The 22,809-nt window shown below is 45.4% G+C and overlaps 5 protein-coding genes across 6 annotated transcripts; 4 read left to right on the plus strand and 1 right to left on the minus strand.

Moving 5' to 3' along the window:
* The first annotated feature begins 4,804 nt into the window (after window positions 1-4,804).
* LOC123794195 (histone H4) lies at window positions 4,805-5,194 on the plus strand. Its single transcript, XM_045800418.2, has one exon. It carries the CDS (start codon window positions 4,825-4,827, stop codon window positions 5,134-5,136), a length of 312 nt encoding a protein of 103 aa, XP_045656374.1. The 5' UTR covers window positions 4,805-4,824; the 3' UTR covers window positions 5,137-5,194.
* A 702-nt stretch (window positions 5,195-5,896) lies between these two features.
* Window positions 5,897-6,368, plus strand: LOC148107291 (histone H3.1). The gene has a single exon (XM_087858015.1). The coding sequence runs from the start codon at window positions 5,912-5,914 to the stop codon at window positions 6,320-6,322; it is 411 nt and encodes a 136-aa protein (XP_087714141.1). The 5' UTR covers window positions 5,897-5,911; the 3' UTR covers window positions 6,323-6,368.
* A 2,057-nt stretch (window positions 6,369-8,425) lies between these two features.
* On the plus strand, window positions 8,426-11,126 carry H1-5 (H1.5 linker histone, cluster member). Its single transcript, XM_087858027.1, has 2 exons — window positions 8,426-10,086; window positions 10,758-11,126. Exons 1-2 carry the CDS (start codon window positions 9,410-9,412, stop codon window positions 10,984-10,986), a joined length of 906 nt encoding a protein of 301 aa, XP_087714153.1. The 5' UTR covers window positions 8,426-9,409; the 3' UTR covers window positions 10,987-11,126.
* Window positions 11,127-11,350: 224 nt separating this feature from the next.
* Window positions 11,351-12,109, plus strand: LOC123794192 (histone H2B type 1-C/E/F/G/I-like). The gene has a single exon (XM_045800415.2). It carries the CDS (start codon window positions 11,529-11,531, stop codon window positions 11,904-11,906), a length of 378 nt encoding a protein of 125 aa, XP_045656371.2. The 5' UTR covers window positions 11,351-11,528; the 3' UTR covers window positions 11,907-12,109.
* Window positions 12,110-15,088: 2,979 nt separating this feature from the next.
* On the minus strand, window positions 15,089-22,727 carry LOC123794183 (histone H2B type 1-C/E/F/G/I). 2 transcript variants are annotated; one of them, XM_045800408.2, is made up of 3 exons: window positions 22,284-22,727; window positions 19,110-19,273; window positions 15,089-17,560 (listed from the first exon to the last, which is right to left on the minus strand). In XM_045800408.2, exon 1 carries the CDS (start codon window positions 22,682-22,684, stop codon window positions 22,304-22,306), a length of 381 nt encoding a protein of 126 aa, XP_045656364.2. In that variant the 5' UTR covers window positions 22,685-22,727; the 3' UTR covers window positions 15,089-17,560; window positions 19,110-19,273; window positions 22,284-22,303. The 2 variants fall into 2 exon arrangements, with proteins under 2 accessions (XP_045656364.2, XP_087714144.1); XM_087858018.1 differs by having other exon boundaries at window positions 15,090-17,436.
* Between the last annotated feature and the right edge of the window lie 82 nt (window positions 22,728-22,809).

Here is a 22,809-nt window from a genome sequence, read left to right on the forward strand (position 1 = left end):
ACATTAGCAAGTCATGTCATTTCTGCTAATGGCCAATCTTATTTCTTGGAAGATTTCTCTTAGTTTCTATCTCACAAGGTGAAGTTTTCAAAACGTGTCTTCCAATTCTGGACAGTACTTGGAGCACAGGAACTATTTCTGTTCAGGAGGCAAGGAAGATGTTGAAAAAATAGATGAGAACAGATGCTTCTAGAATGGCCCACCCCCCAGGCCTTCCAAAGGGGAGAAGCCCTGAGAGGATGTCAAACAGGAGAGCAAGAAAAGTCACCAAGAATTCATTAGAAATGAAGCTTAAAGGACACCAGTGGCTCCGTCGGTGAAGCGTCCGCCTTTGGCCCAGGTCATGATCCCGGGGTCCTGGGATCGAGTTCCGTGTTGGGCTCCCTGCTCAGCGGGGAGTCTGCTTATCCCTCTGCTGCTCCCCCTGCTTGTGCCCTCTCTCTGTCAAACAAAGAAATAAAATCTTAAAAAAAAAAATGAAGCTTGGGGGGTGCTCGCTCTGCAGCAGGGTATGCTGCCAAAAGTCTCCCACAGATGTGCTTCTCATATGAAAGAGGTCCTTAAATGTAAAAAAATGAATTTTTTAATATCTCTTTGTCAATGACAGGGTTTCTTATCTGGACAAGATCAGAAATAATGTACTTCCTTAGATGGAAACTGGTAGAAAATGCATTTAAAAATTTTTACCTGAAAAGAGGGTCTGTAGGAATGATAGTTCTGAGTAAGAAAAATATGCCTTAAGTGTATTAGTTTATTGCCTGTCTTGAAGAAAAAAAATCTGGTTTTAAATGGAGACAGTTGAGGGGTGCCTGGGTAGCTAGGTCAGTTAAGCATCTGCCTTCCACTCAGGTCATGACCCCGGGGTCCTGGGATCGAGTCCTGCATCGGCCTCCCTGCTCAGCGGGGAGTCTGCTTCTCCCTCTGCTGCTCCCCCTGCTTGTGCTCTCTCTCTCTCTCTGTCAAATAAATAAAGGAAATCTTTAAATCAATAAATAAGTAAGTAAGTAAGTAAATAAATAAATAAATAAATGGAGACGGTTGAATGGCTGGCAATTATATGAAGAATTTTTAATCTCCACTTGGTAATCAGATAAATGCAAATTAACATAACGAAATACTGGGTAACACCCATGAGACTGGTAAGATCGGAAAGCTGGATGTAATCACATGCTGTACAGGAGGCGGAGAAATGTATTTTCATGTGGTGGTTTGTTTACTGATGGTGGTTTTACACAAGACATTTTGAAGAACTGTCTAATTTACTTAGTAAAATTGGGTGTGCCCAGGTCTATGCCCCAAGGAAATTCTCCTACAGACCCATAGGAGGACATATCGAGAGTATTCATCAAAATACTATTTGTGAAAGCAAAAAGGTAGAGATAAATTAAGGACATGAATAAGTAAAATACAATGAATGCGTTCTAAGAAATGTTCTTTCTTCCAGGATCAAAAAACAAGGAAATGGCAAAAACAAGAGCCAAACCAAAGGCTCAACCTTGCAACTATCATTCAGTTCATACTTGGACACTTGTGCCAGGATCTCCAACAGAATTTTCTAGCTTTACTTACAAATAACCCGGAATAACCACCAAACCCAAAGGCACCACATCTGAGTACTTTTTAAACACGATGCACAGAACACCAGTGTCTTGCTCTGCTCTGGCTGCTGTAATAGAACAGAACAGACTAGGTGGCTTCTAAGCAACACAAATGTATTCCTCACAGTTCTGGAAGCTGGAGGTCCAAGGTCAAGGCTTTGTCAAATTCAGTCTCTGATGAGAACTCACGTCCTGGTTCACACATGGTCATCTCACTGTGGCCTCACACATGGATCCCTGGGGTCTCTTTTATAGAGGCGCTCACACCATTCAGGAGGGCCCCACGCTCATGACCCAAGGGCTTCTTGGTATTCCCACCTCCAGTCACCATCACATTAGGTGTCAGGTTTCAACAGACGAATTTTGAATGGACACCTGCAAACTGTTCACTTTCAAAGAGTAGAAGCTTAGGAACTGTGTTCCTAGTCTCTACCCCTTGTTTTGAAGCCAGGAGGGCTTAGGGACCCCAAATCAAGGGGCCCTCCCCTTCACCTTGATGCTTGTGCTCTCAGGAACCAACCCTGGAGATATTAGTAAGGTGAGATGAATGAAAGTTTCTGGCAACGTTGTTTGATACATTGCAAGCATGAAAACTAGCTAAACTAAGGAAAGTTTAGAAAACAATATAAAGATCATCACTGATTACACGAGAGTAAGAAATTGCAGAAACAAGGTAGGGTATTAGAGAAAACAAGGCAAGAGTGCCAGGCATGAAATGTCCTTTGTACTGGAGAATACAGTTCAGTTGAGAGTTTCAGAAGAAAGCAAGGGTTTCCTGATAAGAGAGTTTTGCAAATCACTTTTCAAGACATGAGCAGACAAGACTATGGCTTAGTGACCCTAGCAAAGAGGGTGGGGGAAGAGGGAGAGGCCAGGGAGGACAGTGGAGCACCCTCAGTCTTCTTCAATTGGTCTTAATAGCACACGGAGGTATGAGAAGCCAAAGGAAGCTTTATGAATGAGAGCAGGGATGATGACTGCTCATAGGCTGGGGCAAGGAGGAAGGGAAACCCCAAGCTTCCAGGTCTCATACTTAAGATTCTGAGCTGGAAAAAGGCTAAATGTATGTGAAACGGTAAGACATTATGAAATGGAAGAGAAGATTTGAGAGTATAAGTTCTTGGAGTGGGAAAAACTCCAAAAAGCTAGTGGTGTTTTGGATTAGTGTATAGATGGGCATGCTTGTATGTGACCGTGTATGCATTTGGGGGACAGGAGAAATGAGAATCAGGAGAGGCACTAATCACTAGTAGGTAAACTAATTTTGAATGAAGAACAACAATAAAAAAGTAAAAGATATATACCTATCAGCCAATTCCAAAGCCTTAACCGAAACAAACAAAACAAAATCAGGTGTCAAGGAAATGAATATGTGGCAAATTAAATTGAACATCTAACAATATTGAAAAGGATTGATCCCAACATTTGGAATTAAGAACATGAAAAAACTCAACTACATAAGTGTGGATCAGTAAGCAACTTCCAGAACATTGGAAAGGCGAGTACGCCTCATTTATTCATCTAAGGGGGAACAGAATTGCATGGAATTTAAAACAATCAATATTTCTCTTGGAAAATATCTCTTCATAATGTGGGGGGGGGGGACTGTATTTATCCCAATTATTCACCAAGAAATTATCGGACAGTACATGTCAATCAGCATTATCATATGCTGAGAAAGACCAAAAAAAAGAAAAAAAAGAATTTTAATAGTCTTATTGATTAATTTAATTTAAATGAAATGAGAATGCTAAACTATGTCTAAGCTTAAAAAATCTGCAGGCAGTCTACTGGAACAGGAGTTCCCTCCATGCAAGTGGGAGAAGAGAATGAAGAGTGTATGTAATTTAACAGTGCATTACACCTTTGGGAAACATCGATGTGAGTAAATATTTTCAGGGCAGAGCACATGCAAATGCAATGAAATCAAATTACAGATCTTTCAGAGTATGTTACCTTCGCCAGATAAAGGAACAGTCATAACTTTTCTCAGTGCTTCAAGACTTTTGTCTTGGGAGATTGGTCTTAAGATAACATTTACAAGAACAGTAGCTATATAACGAAGCAGAGTGCTGCCTGGTTTTCAGTAGCTGCAGGGGAAAGACTGCAATCCTTCCACCAGCAGATACAGTTTGACATCTTCAACATCAAGCCCTCAGATTCCATTTTTAAACAGAGATAAAAAAAAGAGGCCACACTAGAAGCTCAGTAAGAAATGGATTAACTCATAGAACGTGACCATGTAATGTTTTCAACTTACAGTAATTATGGAGTTTATAATATACTTGATAGCTGATTCCTAGAATAAAATTAGGTATTTGTTCAGGGAGTAAATAATCACACACCTTTGAAACAGAAAGCGTGAACCTAGCCGTATCTGGGAGACCAGGCAGCGCCAGGAGCTCATTCCAGAAAGCCCGAGTCAGGGAAACCAACCTAGGAACTCTTGTCTTCCCAAGTTTTTGTTTTCCTGGAATAAAGTCGTTCCTAGTCTCCTCATTCTGCATCTCAGCTGTAAATTAAAGGCAGGGGGTTTCTGGGTGCAGTCGATTTCCCAGTTCAACAAAGGATTGGGGGCGCGCGAAGGGAGCTCTGCGAGGCGTGGGGGCCGCTCCTCGGCTCTCCAGCTGACCTTCCTCCTCAAACAACTTTGGAAACCCAACATGTTTCCAACCCAGATAAAGAGATCTGTCAGTTCTCCCCAAAATAAGTGGCAGGGATGGGCGAAACGTCGAGGGTGGAGAAGCAAGCTGAGGTTAACCCCCACTTGAAGCGGTGAACCGGCGGCGTTAGCCTCCGCGGTCACCGAGGTGACTGAGATCCCGCAGAGGGCACGCTGCACGGCCAGACGGCGGCGTGGACGCCCCGGGGGACCGCAGTCGCGGCTCTGGAGAGGGGCACGCGATGCCAGCAGCTACAAGTCGCTACTGCAGGCAAAGCTTAGAAGCAGAAAACCAGCAAGGCCCGGCCCAGAAACACTACACCCACCCGGGCAGGCGCGGGCAGGCGCGAAGCGCGGCAGGAAACTTTCCAGTAGGCGTCCGGTTTAAACCTGGGAGTTTAAGCACCGCCCTTCGCCTGGGTCCTGAAAACGTGGGTCGGGCTCCGGCTCGGGACCTCCCCGAGCGGATACAGCTGGCCTGTAGGGTTCCCAAACAGGTCCGACAAACCACTATATAAACGGCTACCTCGGAGAGCACATAGGTGATTTGTTTAACTTGAAAGCATGTCTGGTCGCGGCAAGGGCGGGAAGGGCCTGGGCAAGGGGGGCGCCAAGCGCCACCGCAAGGTGCTGCGCGACAACATCCAGGGCATCACCAAGCCCGCCATCCGGCGGCTGGCCCGGCGCGGCGGCGTCAAGCGCATCTCCGGCCTCATCTACGAGGAGACCCGCGGGGTGCTCAAGGTGTTCCTGGAGAACGTGATCCGGGACGCCGTCACCTACACGGAGCACGCCAAGCGCAAGACGGTCACGGCCATGGACGTGGTCTACGCGCTCAAGCGCCAGGGCCGCACCCTCTACGGCTTCGGGGGCTAAAATAATCTAAGTCGCAAAACCTCTCACACAAAAGGCCCTTCTAAGGGCCACCCACGAAATCTGCTAAAGAGCTGTGGACCTTAGAAATCCATTTGCCGGAGAACCAATCTTGAGTGTGTGGGATACGGAAATTCACTTGGCATGTGAAACTAGAATGTGCCCAAAATTGTGTGATCGCGTCCCTGTGCGCCTCCATCCCACAGCATGTCCAAAAGTACCGAAACCTCCCGTGACTGGACTCGACACGTACTCCCCCGTTGAGTCTATGCTGTTAAAAACCGTTTTGAAAGCAGAGCTAAGTTACCACGTGTTATCAAAGGTACAGCTGGCCAAACCGTGAAATAAAAAGCTGAGTGATTCTTAAGCTCTTTTGAAAGCCCTGGCAGAAAACGTAGTAGAATTTCAAATAACGTTAATGCTTCCATTTTACTCCGTCCCCTTTAATTTTCAGTAAACAGTATATCAAGAACCCAGTCAAAATGCCTTTTATTTAAAGTAGTGGGAGGAAGGCACTTTAGGATTCTCAGGACAACATTTTAAAGAAGTTTGATGCATCTTAGAGACTTTTAAGAAAGTCAGACATTTTTGTCCATTAGCTTAGAGACCTAAGCGGGAGGCGGAAAATGCTTCCTGTCCTTGGAGGATTGAACCGAGAACCAATCTGTGCGTGGGGAGGGGCCGGAGGCTGCGGTCCAATCAGGACACCGGGGTCGCTATAAATACTGGGCCGCCTGCTCTTTTCTCCTGCAGCGTAGGTTGTTCCCTCCGCTGCGCCATGGCTCGCACGAAGCAGACGGCGCGCAAGTCGACGGGCGGCAAGGCCCCGCGCAAGCAGCTGGCCACCAAGGCGGCCCGCAAGAGCGCGCCGGCCACCGGCGGCGTCAAGAAGCCGCACCGCTACCGGCCCGGCACGGTGGCCCTGCGCGAGATCCGGCGCTACCAGAAGTCCACCGAGCTGCTGATCCGCAAGCTGCCGTTCCAGCGGCTGGTGCGCGAGATCGCGCAGGACTTCAAGACCGACCTGCGCTTCCAGAGCTCGGCCGTCATGGCGCTGCAGGAGGCGTGCGAGGCCTACCTGGTGGGGCTCTTCGAGGACACCAACCTGTGCGCCATCCACGCCAAGCGCGTCACCATCATGCCCAAGGACATCCAGCTGGCGCGCCGCATCCGCGGGGAGAGGGCTTAAGCTTCCTAGCCTTCTCCACATACGCTACCCCCAAAGGCTCTTTTCAGAGCCCCTACATTTTCTCCCAAAAGAGCTGTTAGCCTTAGGATATGTGACAGCCCCATGAGAAAGAATTCGGGAATGTCCGACGGAGGTCTTGTGGGCTCAACAGTTACTGAGGGTTGGAGACCGTGGCAGTTCTGTAAACTTTTCTTCCACAGGCAGACCCTGCTGGTACTGCGCGCAGCAAGGACCTGCCCTTCGATTTCGATCCTGTTGGAAGTTAAGCCTGGGTTACGGGGAGGGCGTCGTCACAAGTTTAGGAAAGCTGAGTTGGGGTTCCTGTGGATTATTGTGCAAACGGCAAGTACAGTTTGCTTTTGCCAAACGTTCCCAATCCTTTTACTCAAGAAACGTGCCCCTTGCTTTCCTGTGATGTGAAGGGACAAAACAGGAATTGCCAAAAGTGTTAGTTTTCCCACTGTTTCAATGCAATGCCTGGTATGAGAATGCTCTTGGCCTTTGCCTATGTGATTGTGGCGGGGAATGGGCCGACAATGACCCAGGCTCTGACCTGCAGGCTGAATATAAAATGAGCTCCCAGTAGCTCTAAAAATCTATAGATTATTTACCCACCTGTTTTAAAAATGTGCTCCTCAGTCTGCAGTTGGATTCTCTCTTTTTTTTTCAAATAGAGAATCAGACTGGGAATTAAATGAGGTATTTTAAAGCTGTTACAGGTTTCCACACTTATAATCCTGGGTTTCCTAACAGAACTTGACTATATTACTTTTGTCCAATTGTTTTAAGATTTTGAAGTCTCTTCATGCTTTCCACATAAGAATATCATTGACTCATTTTGCTTCTTTTGACTTCAAATCCGAACTCCAGGAGTTAGCGATTTTTCTCTGGAGAGTTAGCCATCTGGGTCTTGTATTCTTTCCCTTATTTTCGGATACATCCTTTCAGAGAGGTTCATATCCCATCTACTTGCTCCAAAAGCTTTTTGGAATGCCTGGGGACTGGGCAAAGACAGTTCTGACCCAAGGGGCCAGAGATCCTTTAGTGGCTCTTAGTTGTAGAGACTGCTTGATGCCTCTTACAAGCTTCAGACATTGTTTTCTCCCCACCCCTTCCAGGATTTTCCCATCATAATAGAGCTGAGGCCAGGTGGTCTAGGTTCAAACCTCAGAGCTGGCAATTACTAGCCATAAAACCTTTGCCAAGTTACTCATCTTTTCTCTGGGTCTCAGCCTCTAAATGTGGCAAATAAAACTGTAGAGCATTCTTAGACTAGTTCCTAGCACTTAGTGAACGCTCAATGAATGTTAGCCCTTGATTGTACTTCTCTCCTGCCCCTTAAGCATGGAGGTCCCCTCCACCCCAATCTTCTGGAAGTTTTGTGGTTGAAATAGTGGGAAAAGCTTGATTAAAACATTTTTCTTATTAAGATCTTTTCTTTAGTTCTTGATTTTCATTGTTCTGAAAGAGGCAGGCTTGTAGCAACATACCATACTCTATGTGGAGGAGTCCAAAACATAACAAAATGGCCAAATAGCAAATATTTTGGGGTTAGCAGGCCAAATATGGTGTCTCTTTTTTTTTTCTACCACAATTAATAAAATAGAAAAACCACTCTTAGCTTAAGAGCCATAAAACACAGGACACTGTTCAGATTTCGCCTTAGTTGGCTACAGTTTCAACTCCTTGGAGAGAAATAGGCTGATGACTTTAAACTTCCCTACAGTTTTTCACAGGGAAGAACAAAGTGAGTGTTGACTGCTGTAGAGATTCTAATCATTAGAACTCCCTTACCGTCCAGGCCAGTCACAAAATCCCATCCATTCCTCATTCCACACACACACCCCCAAATAAATAGCAAACTTAACCACCCTCCATTCCAACTCATGGTTATTGCCTCAGTTCTCTTGGAGGCTAATTTATTTCTGAATTGTCCTGACCCTCTATAACTTGCAGTCCCTCAATCCCCAATCTACTTTTCTCATAGTCAGTAGGCAACTATTTCTCTGAAGTACGGGTCTCTCCTCGCTCAAAGACACAATAACGCCCACATTACAGAAAAGGGTCTTTCTGACAGTGCACTTTATTAAGTGTTGGTGGAGATAAGGAGTTTGAATTGGGAAGCATTGGGAACAGCACCTTGAAACCTGACAAAGTCCCATGTCATCTAAACAGTGAGTGTTTTCAAGTACTACTGGAAACTCTTGAATACTTTCAGCAGGTTTGAGTTTTTCCTAGAGGACATTATCTGCACTAGGCATCTTTCCTATTTATTATAATGGATTTGCCTAACACTAAAGGGAGAAAACATCTCAATCAAAAACATATCAAATTTAAGTTTGAATTTGAATCCAGGTCATTGGATCCTCAAGCCAAAGTTACTCCTCTTCCTCCTGCTGCAAGGTAGCTGTCATTCTGGCTACTGAACTTTTCCAAGCTGCAAAAGACATTCTCTAAAGACCCTGGCACCAGCAAACTCCTAGGAGGCAGAACTGGATTTGAAGTAAGGTCGATGTGGTTCGTTCCGGGCGGTGTGCAATCTACTGGCCTGCGCCTGTGTTACTTGCTACAGTTAGAAACAACGTTTATGCCCAAACCCAGGAAACTGTGTCTTTCCTCTTGCAAAAATCAAAGGCAGAACCTAGGAACAAAGCATTCTTAAAAACGACCACTTGATACTTACTAGAAAGTTATTGCAACTTGCAACTAACTAACACGATGCCCTAAACCCAGTGGGTTCCTATGACAAACGGAAAAGATTTTTTAATATATCTTTCATGTGTTTCGTATGATTCATGAAAACGCGAACCCGTGTGTGAACGTGGACACTGCTTTCTTCCTTGAGAGCTTCAAAGCGTCCAATTCTGTATAATTATTTTCAGCATTTAATCGGATTTTGGGGGCTAACAAACACAACCTGGGAGTCCAACCGCGAAGGGCGGCTGCCTGAGGGCAGTGGATTGGACGCTCCACCAATCACAGAGCAGCACCGGCTTATATAAGCCCCAGGCCGGAGTCAGGCGGCATTGCAAGACTTGCGCTTCGGATTTTCCGCCTCTCTCCTCGCAGCAGTTTCTGCCCTCGGTCATGTCGGAAACCGCTCCCGCTGAGACGGCTGCGCCGGCGCCGGTGGAGAAGTCGCCCGCCAAGAAGAAGGCAACCAAGAAAGCGGCGGGCGGTGGCGCTGCGAAGCGCAAAGCTACCGGGCCCCCGGTGTCCGAGCTCATCACCAAGGCCGTCGCCGCCTCCAAGGAGCGCAACGGCCTCTCCCTGGCCGCGCTCAAGAAGGCGCTGGCGGCCGCCGGCTACGACGTGGAGAAGAACAACAGCCGCATCAAGCTGGGCCTCAAGAGCCTGGTGAGCAAGGGCACCCTGGTGCAGACCAAGGGCACCGGCGCCTCGGGCTCCTTCAAGCTCAACAAGAAGGCGGCCTCCGGGGAAGCCAAGCCCAAAGCCAAGAAGGCGGGCGCGGCCAAAACCAAGAAGCCCTCCGGGGCCACCCCTAAGAAGCCCAAGAAGGCCGCGGGGACCAAGAAGGTAGTCAAGAAGACTCCCAAGAAAGCCAAGAAGCCTGCAGCCGCTGGTGTCAAAAAGGTGGCCAAGAGCCCCAAGAAAGCCAAAGCCGCTGCCAAGCCCAAGAAGGCGGCCAAGAGCCCCGCCAAGCCCAAGGCCGTGAAGCCCAAGGCGGCCAAGCCCAAAGCCGCTAAGCCCAAGGCAGCCAAGCCGAAGGCGGCCAAGGCGAAGAAAGCGGCCCCGAAGAAGAAGTAGGAAGTTGGCCTTCAAGGCGACAACACCCCAAAGGCTCTTTTCAGAGCCACCCAAATTTATCTGAAAACAGCTGTACACAATTGTTGCAATACTCCCGCCCATCAAAACACTACGATTAAACTTTAAAAAACAAGCCAGATGTGCTTACGTTCGCGCGATTTCAGCCTTTTCTTCATTAGAGTCCCTTTCGTTTAAGGCACACCCTAAGCGAAAGACTTAGAAATATTTTGCAGACTCGTTTCCGTTTCCTTCCCTGCTGGTTACTTACTCTCTGTAACTACTTTCAAAAAAGCCCGCGCTACATTCCCATTGGTCCTATCATATCAGGCCCGTATTAACTAACCCTTGATTCTCTGCACCGAGAGCACCAGGAGCTGTGCGGCACGTATGCAGAACTGGGCGGGACTTTTGCAGTTCGCTAGCTGAGCGATATGACAATTCGGGTTCCATTCATCCGTCAGCCGCAGGTGAGGACTGGGAGCTATAAAGGTTCTAACTGGTTTTTGACTTCCCTGTTGTAGCGTTGAGAATAAGAATTAAAACGGAGTCCCAGCTCTTCTCGAGAAATAGTGAGTGGCTCTGAAAAGAGCCTTTTGGTTTGGAAGTTGCTATTAAGATCTTATTTCCCCTTGGCCTTGTGGTGGCTCTCGGTCTTCTTGGGCAGCAGCACGGCCTGGATGTTGGGCAGGACGCCGCCCTGCGCGATGGTGACTTTGCCCAGCAGCTTGTTGAGCTCCTCGTCGTTGCGGATGGCCAGCTGCAGGTGGCGCGGGATGATGCGCGTCTTCTTGTTGTCGCGGGCCGCGTTGCCCGCCAGCTCCAGGATCTCGGCCGTCAGGTACTCCAGCACCGCCGCCAGGTACACGGGCGCACCGGCCCCGACCCGCTCGGCGTAGTTGCCCTTGCGGAGCAGGCGGTGCACACGGCCCACCGGGAACTGGAGGCCGGCCCGCGAGGAGCGCGTCTTGGCCTTGGCGCGAGCCTTCCCTCCTTGCTTGCCGCGTCCGGACATGACGATAAGAAGTCAGCAGTGACTCAGATCTGAATGGAGTGAGAGGAAAGCTTCACTTCTTATATTCCTCACTGGGCGCCAAAAGTAAGCTGTCCCATTGGATAAAATTACAGTTACATTTAAACCAATGGAATCCTGGTTTTCAATGACTCTTATTTTGATTGGATAACTACAGGATGCCATCAGAATTTAGTACAATTCACTGGATTTGTTTAATCACCTAGCCTAAAAACCTGTGAGTAAAGACGACAGGTAGAGCCGGCTTTTCTTAAGCTCTCAGCTTTTGGTGATGGGGAGGGGGTGGAGGGGTGTTAGTTATTCTCCACCTTGCCAAAGCCATTCGGGTTTAAGAAGCTGTGAATAAGGAGGGCACTTAGAGCCGCATACTCATTGTTAGTTTCAAGCCTTCTGCAGTTACTCCCCACCATGCCCGAACCAGCGAAGTCCGCGCCCGCCCCGAAGAAGGGCTCCAAGAAGGTGGTGACCAAGGCGCAGAAGGACGGCAAGAAGCGCAAGCGCAGCCGCAAGGAGAGCTACTCGGTGTACGTGTACAAGGTGCTGAAGCAGGTGCACCCCGACACCGGCATCTCGTCCAAGGCCATGGGCATCATGAACTCGTTCGTCAACGACATCTTCGAGCGCATCGCGGGCGAGGCGTCGCGCCTGGCGCATTACAACAAGCGCTCGACCATCACGTCCAGGGAGATCCAGACGGCCGTGCGCCTGCTGCTGCCCGGGGAGCTGGCCAAGCACGCCGTGTCCGAGGGCACCAAGGCCGTCACCAAGTACACCAGCTCCAAGTGAGCCTGCCAGTGGCAAAGGTATTGATTAAACCCCCAAAGTTTGTTTGGGTTTTCTTTAGAGCCATCCACACTTCCCAAAGAAAACTAGTACTTTTTTAAAAATTCTGACTGAAAGGCAAAAGCAAATTTTCATCTGAAGGCTTTTGTACATGCTTCTTCATTTGTGCAAAGCTACATTTTGTTCTTGTGTTTTCAATAAGGTCTAACTTTTTTTTTTTTTTTTTTTATGTTACAAACATCAAATACTCCAAAAGAAATTTATTGTGCGGGGGCGCCTGGGTGGCTCAGTAGGTTAAACATCTGCCTTCGTTCTGGTCAGGGTCCTAAGGTCTGGCTCCCTGCTCAGTGGAGAGTCTACTTATTCTTCCTCTCCCTCTGCCCCTGTCCCCCTGCTCGTGTTCTGTCTCAAATAAAAACTTAAAAAAAAAATTGTGTGTATTTCACTTACCATCCAAATTCTAATTTTAAGAACCACACATTGAGTTAATTAGTGAGAAAGCTGCAAATTAAGGTGAAAAAGAAAAATACCCCTCCACCTGCAGTATCTCCCTTTAGGTTATACCACCATTTTCCAGTCACATCCCCTTTCACTTACTCTCTAATATCAATGCTAGTATGTACCTTCTTGGTCCCTCACTCCAGGACTTTGCACAAAATAACCTCATGGTGTTGGGATAAAGATGGAGAAAAAGGAAAATGAGAACATAGAGTAGTCGCCTCTTTTCACCAGTTAAGGATAAGGATTGCTAATCCAGGCTCTACATCTGCGGCGGAATTTTTCTGCTGCTTACTTCTACATGTGTCCTGGGTAAACCAAGGTCCCCCACGCCCAACCTCCGCGTGTTTCCTAGTGAAGCTCCACAGAGATGGGAATTGATCCTGCTTCACGTTCATCTCTCAAACGTTCACGTCCTCTATCTCTGGTGTGGCGTTTCTGTTCACTGTGATTTTCACGGGGTCAAGTCCCATTTTATGCCAACATGTATATTATGAAAAATAGCTATATTTTTCAAAATCACAAAAAAATTTAGAAGAGTGGCACTGTTTTACATTTTGTAAATATCTTTAATACCTGGTTTAGTAGAAGACAGCTGGATTCTTGCACAGTATTTGTTTCTGCATTCAATCTATTGTAATATAATCATCAAGTGAAAAACAGTGCAAAAATTTTCAGGATTATTACACAAATAAATTTAGCCTCACAGACCCACCAAAAGGGTCTCAGAAACCCCCTTGGGTCCCCAGATCGTTTTTTGAGAATCATTACCTTTTGAACAAAAAGAAAACAAATATTTATTTATTTATTTATTTATTTATTTATTTAATAACCACAGTGTTGTTGGGGACGCCCTTGGCAGAAGCTGATACACAGGATGATTTGAGAATTCAGTTTGTGTTCCCAGTGATGACTGTCATTAAAATGAAATTTGCTCTCCCGAAATGAAATTTCAGTGAACAAGAGAGCAGCAGTGGGTTTCTCAGGGAGCTCATTTTGAGCCTTGATCTATAACTTTGAGGGAGGTGGGGCTTTCCTGTGTAAGCACAGAAATCCAGGAGTACCAGGATGGAAGCTTCCTCTGGATGTGATGCTGAGCTCAGAAATGGACATACAAGACCTGGGGAAAGAGGAGTCATGAGACACACAGTGTAAAGGTCTCATCAGCTCATCGCAGGTTTGGTTCCAATCCATGAGCATCATGGATTCTGCCTTGTTCACATGCTGAATCCATTCCAAGTGACAACTAAATTGCTGTTTGTGTAACTTCAATTCTCACAATAGCACTACTTAAACATGGGGGGTTTTCATGCTTTCTGGTGCACACCCCCCTTTTTTTTTTACTGTCACTCTTAGTCCAGACATCTGAGATCGTCCTTACTTCAATCAGTATGATGTCTTGGACCCATTAATTCAAAGCTTGTAATCAACTCTTCTTCAACGACTTGTTTCATGAATAGAGACCAAAATCTCCATCTAGAGTTTCTGTTAGGGAGTTCTCTGAGTACTGAGTACCTGCCTGACCCAGGGGAGCCTCAACACCACTTTAATGGCTGGTGCTGTTTCCAAAGGCTAAGTGCATGTTACCTTTTCTACTGAAAGTCCTTTATCTGGGCCCAGAATAATTTCTTTTTCTTTTAAATCTAACTCACTTTTTTTCCCCAGGCTAATAGCATCATTCTTCTCTGCCAACAAAAGACATCGCGTTCTTAAGGTTAATTTACCAGATTTGGGGTTCCCAAATCTGTCTTGAAAAACAATATAATTAAAAATTTAGAAAGCATAAAATGGACTCTTATCCAGATATATATTAAAAGAATACTCATAATACCTTAGTAATTTTTATATCCCACTTTGAGCTTTTGGAAGAATTATATGTAGTCCACAGAATAAACATAAGGATGCTGTTAGCATATTTAATTTGAATAGTTCTCCCAGTCATTATCATCTGTACACCACTTATTTGAAAAGAACATGAATTTTAATTTTTCTAACATTCTTATTCCAAGAGGGTACCAAAAAATAGAAGGCCATGGACTGTCCAGTTTCTGATTATTCTATTAATTCCATTAAATACAATATACATAAAAATATAATATATATAAAATGTATTATATGCATAATTATTTTTTTTAAGATTTTATTTATTTCTTTGACAGAGAGAGAGAGACAGCCAGCGAGAGAGGGAACACAAGCAGGGGGACTGGGAGAGGAAGAAGGAGGCTCCTAGTGGAGGAGCCCGATGCGGGGCTCGATGCAGGGTTCGATTCCAGGACCCTGGGGTCAGGCCCTAAGCTGAAGGCAGACGCTTAAGGACTGAGCCACCCAGGCACCCCTATATGTATAATTATTTTAAGGTCTGTATGTATGTATTAATGTATGCATATAGTCTATTTGGGCTCATAGAACATATAGCTAAAATCTCAAAGGATTGGCTCTATCTGTACTCTCCATCTCAGTGCTGTTCTATAACCAGGAGCATGAAATAATCAGAAACTGGACATCCGATGCCTTTGAATTTTTTGGCATCCTGTTGGAGTAAAAGTATTGGAAAAATTAAAATAGATTATATTTTACTGTAAATGTGTATAAATAACACATACGTGTTATATATAATATATACATAATGAATATATACCATATATACGCACTCACTTTATGATGTAATATTTTAAATTGCAAGCAGTATCAAGTTTCAGTTACTTGGAAATAAATATAAATAATTGTATTTGGCCAAATACAAATACGTTAATACTTACAGAATACCTCAATGTCTGTTAGCTCATTTTCAAGATATGAGTTTAAAATGTTGGGGAGAAAAAAAGTGAAGTAAGATAAAGCTACAGTGCAACCAAATTAATATCAAGAATTCATTTTTAAAAATCCAGTGTTATATTTATACAATGTTACCCCTCAAATTTGAGTGGAAGAATTTCAAATACTTCCGCATTCTCAAAACACTTTCACAAGGACCAACTTGCAAAAACCGCTAGTATGTTTGAATTGCAACTCCATATTCACATCACATGTACATATTTCTAATATTAATTGGGGCATAATTCATACAAGTGCAGGGACTTTAGAAAGTTATCATTATCGAACATTTTTATGCAACACCTGAATATTTGCATGAATAGTCCATGCCTATATTCTCATTTTTATATTCTGTATTATTTTCACCATTAAAGCAGATGTGATACAAAGTCATCTTTAAAAAAATAAAACACACCGAAAAAAGCCTTCATTTATGAGTGGATTATTTTTCTTCATTCTAAGCATCTGAGGAAATCCGGGAATTATTTTGTCTCTATGTTTTGTAAAACAATACATTAAAAATTATTCTTTTTCTTTTCAGGATTTTATTAATTTGAGAGCGCACAAACGGGGGAGGGGCAGAGGGAGAGTGAGAAGCAGATCCCCTCCCCCACCATAGTTGAATCATACTGTGTGTACCCTTTTCAAACTGGCTTCTTTTACTAAGTCATACGCATTTTGATGGCTTGATAGCTCATTTCTTCTCAGCGCTGAATGTGAGCATAGCCTAGATGTAACAGTCTATCCATTCACCCACTGAAGGACATCTTGTTGCTTCCAGGTTTTGACAATTCTGAATAAAGCTAATATGTACATCCGAGTGCAAGTTTTGTGTGTACATAAATCCTCAACTCCTTTGGGTAAATACGGAAGGATGTACTTGCAGGATTGTGTGGGGAGAGCATGTATAGTTTTGTACGAATTGGCCCAACGGTCTTCCAAGGCGGGAGACCCTTTTCCATTTTGCGTTCGCACCAGCACTGAGGGTTGGCTCATCTCGCTCCACATCCTCGCCAGCTTTGGTGTTTTGAGCATACCAGATTGTGACCTCATAACTGGTGTGTAATGGTGTTTCTTTGCCTTTTAATTTGTATTTTTTTATAGTGACGGCAACCTATCACGTCACTTCATTGTTATGTATTCTTTTCATGAGAAGTTTACTGTAGTTTTTCAAATAATTTTTTAATAAGCTTTGGAAAGTTTCACAGACTTGTCTGTAAATCTCTTACTGTTTTGACTTTATATCACTTTCAAAGGCTTTAACCATTACTTTCTTCTCTTTTAGATTCCTTTATGCAAAATTCAACTGTGTGTTTTTTGCATCGCCTGTTTCCCCAAGGACACCCTCTTCCATCCCACCCCCTGCCCCCCAAAGCCACATTTATTATCATGTCTTTCCTTCTAGGCTGCTACAACGTGGCCGTAAAAAGGACAGGAAAACAAAGTGAACACTGAAGTTTGGGGATAGCCTGTCCCAGGACATGCAGGTGCCGTGGGCCTTGTCTTTCCCAGAGCACGTTCTCAGTCCACATCTAGCTACTGAAGTTCCAGAAAGAGGCGTTCTTCAACATCGCCGCCTGATCTTACAGAGAGGACGTGTCTGTGTGCCAGGTGGAGCGGGTGGCCGGGGGGAGGCGGGCGGCCTCTGCGATGAGCTCAGGGCTGCAGAGGCCTCCCCAGGATGGCTGTGGGGAGAGCAGTACTTCTCCGGGATCGCCATTCTCTGCGTGGTATTTTGAGAAGAGTCTGCACATGTTCTTGAGGTCTAAGGCACGCACAGCCAGGGCCGCGGTGGAGTCCGCAGAGCTGGACCAGCACTTGTGCTTCAGTAGCCTGCTCTGCCCTTTCCGTTCATTGGGCTAAGGCTGCATGTGAATCTCCTGGCTCTGCCTGAGTCCGAGCCAGTGGACTGGCGCACTTGCACACGCAGAGCTGGCCGAGGGTCAGCAACCGGAGAGGACTTCGGGATGAGGGACTCTTTGCCTTTAAAAGCTGCCCACCTCGTCGCTGCATTAAGGCCCCTGCTTGTTCACACGCCCACAGGTAAGTTGCTGGGAAGTCAAGGAGTTGGAGACTGTTCAGCGAGACACAGGGACCGACCGGCTTACCCAGGGCTGAGGCCTCACGATGGACATTTCAGCTCTGCAGACTCTGGACACCTTCTGGCGTTCCTGGAAGCTTTCCAGCTGCTCCCACCATTAACATGTCCGTTCTGTAGCTTCTGCAATGGAAGTAATCAGTGTCTGCATTCTCACAGAACAACAGCGGCCCTTAGAGCATTCTAGCAACCAGGCAGACTGTTGGTAGGCTGTCCCAGGGCTTGGGGGAAGGTGCACCAGTGACATCTAGGAAAAGACCAGGGATATTAGATGTCCCATGAAGACCTGAGTCAGTGTCCCACAGTAAATCTGGAGCTACAAAACCTGTCAATCAATCCTAGTCCCTGAATCCTTGTGCACGTGTGTGTTGGTATGTAGTTCAGGACGCACCGAAATTTCCAAGAATGCAATCATTTTATAAATTGAGATTGTATTTTGTTCTTTTCACATGTCCCCTAAGAATTATTGTTTTCAAAACACAAAACAACACAGAGTCACACCGCCGAGAGTTAAGTCTCTGCTTGGGGTTTGATCATCTGACTTGACCTCCAAGGTCCTTGTTAACAGCCTACGGGATGACTCTACCTACAGGTTCTGTGATGACTGATTCCGTGTGTCGACTTGACCCGGCTGAGTGCTACCCAGATATTGGGTCAAACAGCATTCTGGGTGTTTCTGTGAGGAGATTTTGGATGAGAGTAAAACATTTAAATTGGTAGACTTAATTTATAAAGCAGATTATTCTCCCTAATGTGGGTGGGCCTCATTCAATCAGTTGAAATCAGGGATGGAAACCAAAGGCTGCCCTTCCCCTGAATAAGAATTCGTCGTGTCTGACCACCTTGGAACTGGGATACTGGCTTTTTCCTGCCTTTGGACTCAGATGGAGACATGGGCCCTGCCTGGGTCCTGACGCTGCTGGCCTCCAGACGGGAACTGTGCCGCCGGCTCCCCTGGGTCCTCAGTTTGCCGACTCAACCCTGCAGATCTTGACCCTTGTCGGCCTCCATAGCACATGAACCAGTTCCTTGTAAGAAATCTCTTAATGTTTATATGCACATCCATCCCATTGGTTTTATTTCTCACTAATACTGGCAGAAATACCCAACTTCTAATTTATGTTTTAGAGTCTAGGGCCCAAGCAGCTATATGCTGTGGAAATTATCTCCTTTATTGTTAAAACAACTGTCTGATTTTGTTTTTATATAATAGTTATGGTGTTTCATGATTTTGAAAACTGATGCATGCATTTAAGTATTATTACTTAAGAATTTAACTTCAGCCTAAGAAAAGGAACACTAAAAATATTAGATAAAAAAGGAGAGCCTTGGGGATGACAGCTATGGGAGCCACCGCTTTTCATAAATTAACCCCAAGAATGTAACCTGTTTATTAAACTACAGAAGTGCAGACGTCACAGCGACATCAATAAACACAGGTCACAACCCCCCTGCCACTCTCAACAGCGGCAGAGGGCCCTGGCCTCAGCCTCTGCCTCTGCCTTGAAATATAAGGTTCTCCCCAGATTAAGATCCTTGGAGTTCCGGTGTTCCCTTACAGCTTTTCATAATTTCTCCATCAAAAAGAATTGCTTATTTTTTATGTAAATGCAGATTTTAGGCTGAGGCACTGTTTTATTCTTCCTTCTACCAGTGGGAAGTCCAGTGCACCTGCAGAGGGAGGCGTCTTTGTCTTTCTAGTCTACCCCACCCATGTTCTTTGCACTTTCTTAGGCCCTCTGTAAAGTCCTCTTACGCTGAAGCAGCCCTATTCATCGACCCCTAGGAATACTTACATGTATGTTCAACTCTCTAGGAGTTTTTAGCCTTATTCAAGTCTGGAAAAAAATGTCCTTGTGCATTTCGTTGGTTGGTTTTGCTTTTTGATCCCACACATCTGCTTTACTCATGAATCCGCTCAAGAGGCTGATTTGGTGGCAACATCAGAGAAGACGAGCCTCTGAAATAGAAGTTAGAAGTATCAGAAAATGGACAAACGAGTCATCTGCAAGGAAAGTACACAACGGAGATGGTTTGGACAGTTATGGATGATGAGATGCAGGGGTTTTCCACATCAAAGAACTTAAAATGTAACTAAGATAAGTTGTGGTCAAATTAATTTAATGTGCCCAATACAGAGTCCTAACTGAAGGATGGCAAAGTGCATGGAATCTAGAAAGGAGGAAAAAAGGACTTAAGCTTTATCAGTAAATTTTGTTCAAGCTCCATGGAAGGCAGTTTTTAAGGAAGAAAACATGAATTTCTCTAAGCTGCACAAAGGCCAGTTTCAGGCAACATAACTTGGGGGAAAAAATCTCTCCTTTAGGATAAGACTCTCTCATCTATTTTAATGTTCCAGAGTCTGTTCTTTTGTGTTCTAAAAATTGTTCTTTAGGGGAGAAAATGACAAAAAAAAAATATTATCAGGGGCAAATCACATGAATTGTTGAGGCTACCAGCTGTTCCAGTATAAAACAATAAAGTCACGTCCAGGTTTGGCTGAGCTCAGGTCAATTTCCCAAAACTGATCAGCAGTGACACAAATTAAGCAAGATACTTTGAACAACAAAGCATTAGACACCTGGATGACCAAGGTGCAAATAACCCATACAGTCTAGCTTTGAGATCTTTTCTTGTTTTTCTCTCCTTTTCTTTTAGGAAATTTTAAGTTTCTAAATACTGGACTGTAATGGACCTTCTATAGGGGGGCCACAAGTTCCCTCTGCAGGCTCCTGTCCAGTCTGCACAGGGTTCAGCCACCCCCACCCCATATTCTTCTAGATATCTTTCCTGCTGACAAGTGCAAGTCATTCAAGCAGTGCCCGATAGCCAACACACCTGTCTATTCCCGTACCTGCACCTGCATGTGTGTCTGTAACGTCCTCTACACCTGCCTCTCTACACACATGCGTCCCCAGGCCCAGGCTATACATACATGGTGAATTTACTATCATCAACTATCCTGAGAGATGATGGAAGGAGAAAAGAGACATAAATTTAAAAATATAATTTCTTTCCTAACAGAATTGAGGGAGGGGTATACACACATAAATTGACATGAATACATAAAGCACATACGAAATACACACGCACCTGTGGACCTCCTCAAACACAGTCTGGTCAGAGAGCTGTCACAAAGATTTTGAAAAGCTGAGAAGACAGAAAGTTTACAAGAGCTGGAGATCTTAATCGTAGCCCAAATCTTGAGTTTTCTAAATTTTTAATGACCTGAATTTTCATGGCCTTTTTAATGCCTGTCAGTCTTCTTTTTCTCCTACTCTCTAAAAGAAAGTAATTCTATCTACAGCAACACCTTAAGGTTTGGAATTCTACATTCTAAGAGTTCCTTTATGACAAAGTAGACGCTGCTTGGAACTTGCTCTTCGGCAAGGGTTCTCTCCCTGCTACAGTTTTCAGTACAGTACTTGATACATAAATGGAATGTAAGTGGCATACATCTTAACTGTAAGACCCATTGTATCACACACCCATGATGGAACTTCTGGCACTAAATCTAGAATGTTGGCAACAACTTGTATTTACCTCTGTTCTTGTCTACATCCTCTTGCTGTGATTGTCACTGTGGTATCCACTTCCTGATTTTCAAAAACTCATTCATGAAGCTCTTAAAAAGGTTTTTGAATCATACATTTACATGTGCTTCTCTACATGCTTCAATTATAATTTATTTTCGAGCTTTATAAAGTGGTATCATATACGAACCTTCTGACATTTATGTTTCTGAAATTCAACCAAGTACTACTGTGTATTTTCATCTTTTTTTTCCCTTTGCTATATGGACTCCTATTGGGTGACCGTATCTCAATAAATTTGTTGATTCCTTGGGCCATGGATATGTGGTTACGTCTCCTATTTTGCTATCAAGAATAGCGCTGCTCCATTCTGTCTCCTGTTCAATGAGTGCAGAATATTCTCACCTGCACACCTCCGCTCTGTAATTGCATAAAGGATATTATCAAAAAACTGCAGCAAATACAATTCAGTGTAGAAGTGTTTCCGCCCGGATTCCCGGCAAAGACCAAAATACTTTCAAATGTGCCATTCCTAAGGGCTTAGATCAGAGAGAGGGATTTTGACGTCCTCCCTAACTGGGGGTGAAGGAGAGCGCTTCCCCTCTCTTCTAGTTTTCTTTTTAAATGTCTTCCAATAGAAACACGAAATGCAAGTGACACAGAAAGAAAATATGGAGTGCATTCTGACTGGAAAGGTGGGAATCAGAGCCCAGTCCTTCCCATGAGAGGAATTTCTCCCAGAGAAACCGGGGAGTAAGGTGTCAGCTCCCCGGCACCGCGCGCTGCCCGGAATTACCCGGTGAGGACAGACTCACTGAGCGCAGCGGGTGGGTGACTTCAAATTGCCCGCGCAGCGTCTGGATTGGCTCTCACGCCAACGAGCCCTCCGCCTGGCGCGCACAGCGTATAGACATTGTCGATCCGGATCTTACTTCCATTTTTTCTGCTGCCTTTCTAACTTAGCATGTGGCAAATACAAACTCCAGGGCCCAGAGCCAGCACCACCCCCAAAAGAAAGATAAGTGAATAAAAACGACTTGCGCTCTTCTTAGCGGGTGCCCAGCGCTCCCCGTTAGTAAGGTACACCTTAGAATTACGGAGAGAGAGCTCGAGGCATTATTAATAAAACCTTTTGCCGGGCTGACAATTTCAAAGGTTACCAGGTTTTGCTTTGCTTTGGAGACAAACAATATTTTATTTTTACTCGATTTGTCTGATAATGAACGTGATCCTTCCTGACCGAAACCAATTTAAATACCGTCTCCAGCGCCGCTTTAGCTCTCCATACATTGTAACTAATTTCTCGCCAGGTGAAAACATGGAATTCAGATACTGTTTCTTCACAGCAAATAAACACCCGGGATAAACGAGTGCCAGTTCTCCTTAGAACGCTGAGTGGCTCTGAAAAGAGCCTTTGGGGTGTGTGCCGAGCCTTACCGATCGCTCTGTAGGCGGGCTCACTTGGAGCTGGTGTACTTGGTGACGGCCTTGGTGCCCTCGGACACGGCGTGCTTGGCCAGCTCCCCGGGCAGCAGCAGGCGCACGGCCGTCTGGATCTCCCTGGACGTGATGGTCGAGCGCTTGTTGTAATGCGCCAGGCGCGACGCCTCGCCCGCGATGCGCTCGAAGATGTCGTTGACGAACGAGTTCATGATGCCCATGGCCTTGGACGAGATGCCGGTGTCGGGGTGCACCTGCTTCAGCACCTTGTACACGTACACCGAGTAGCTCTCCTTGCGGCTGCGCTTGCGCTTCTTGCCGTCCTTCTTCTGCGCCTTGGTCACCGCCTTCTTGGAGCCCTTCTTCGGGGCCGGAGCCGACTTGGCCGGTTCGGGCATGGCCGGAAGCAACCGTTAAAAGACTTCAAAATAACAAGAAGAATGAGAATGAGGCTCTAAGGGTCCTTTTTATCCACCGCTTCTTAAACAAAGGAGGCAGTGAGTCAAATCCTGTATCTAATTGG

This window comes from Ursus americanus, chromosome 32, assembly GCF_024610735.1.
Source record: "Ursus americanus isolate L20-20 chromosome 32, mUrsAme1.1.p, whole genome shotgun sequence".
Lineage (NCBI taxonomy): Eukaryota > Metazoa > Chordata > Mammalia > Carnivora > Ursidae > Ursus > Ursus americanus.

Excerpts from the sequence above, each read along its gene's own strand:
- LOC123794195 (XM_045800418.2), top strand. The coding sequence starts at position 4,825 with ATGTCTGGTCGCGGCAAGGGCGGGAAGGGCCTGGGCAAGGGGGGCGCC.
- LOC148107291 (XM_087858015.1), top strand. The coding sequence starts at position 5,912 with ATGGCTCGCACGAAGCAGACGGCGCGCAAGTCGACGGGCGGCAAGGCC.
- H1-5 (XM_087858027.1), top strand. The coding sequence starts at position 9,410 with ATGTCGGAAACCGCTCCCGCTGAGACGGCTGCGCCGGCGCCGGTGGAG. Across the intron at positions 10,087-10,757 it reads AAAGCGGCCCCGAAGAAGAA|CACGGCCTGGATGTTGGGCA; the intron begins GTAGGAAGTTGG and ends CTTGGGCAGCAG.
- LOC123794192 (XM_045800415.2), top strand. The coding sequence starts at position 11,529 with ATGCCCGAACCAGCGAAGTCCGCGCCCGCCCCGAAGAAGGGCTCCAAG.
- LOC123794183 (XM_045800408.2), bottom strand. The coding sequence starts at position 22,684 with ATGCCCGAACCGGCCAAGTCGGCTCCGGCCCCGAAGAAGGGCTCCAAG.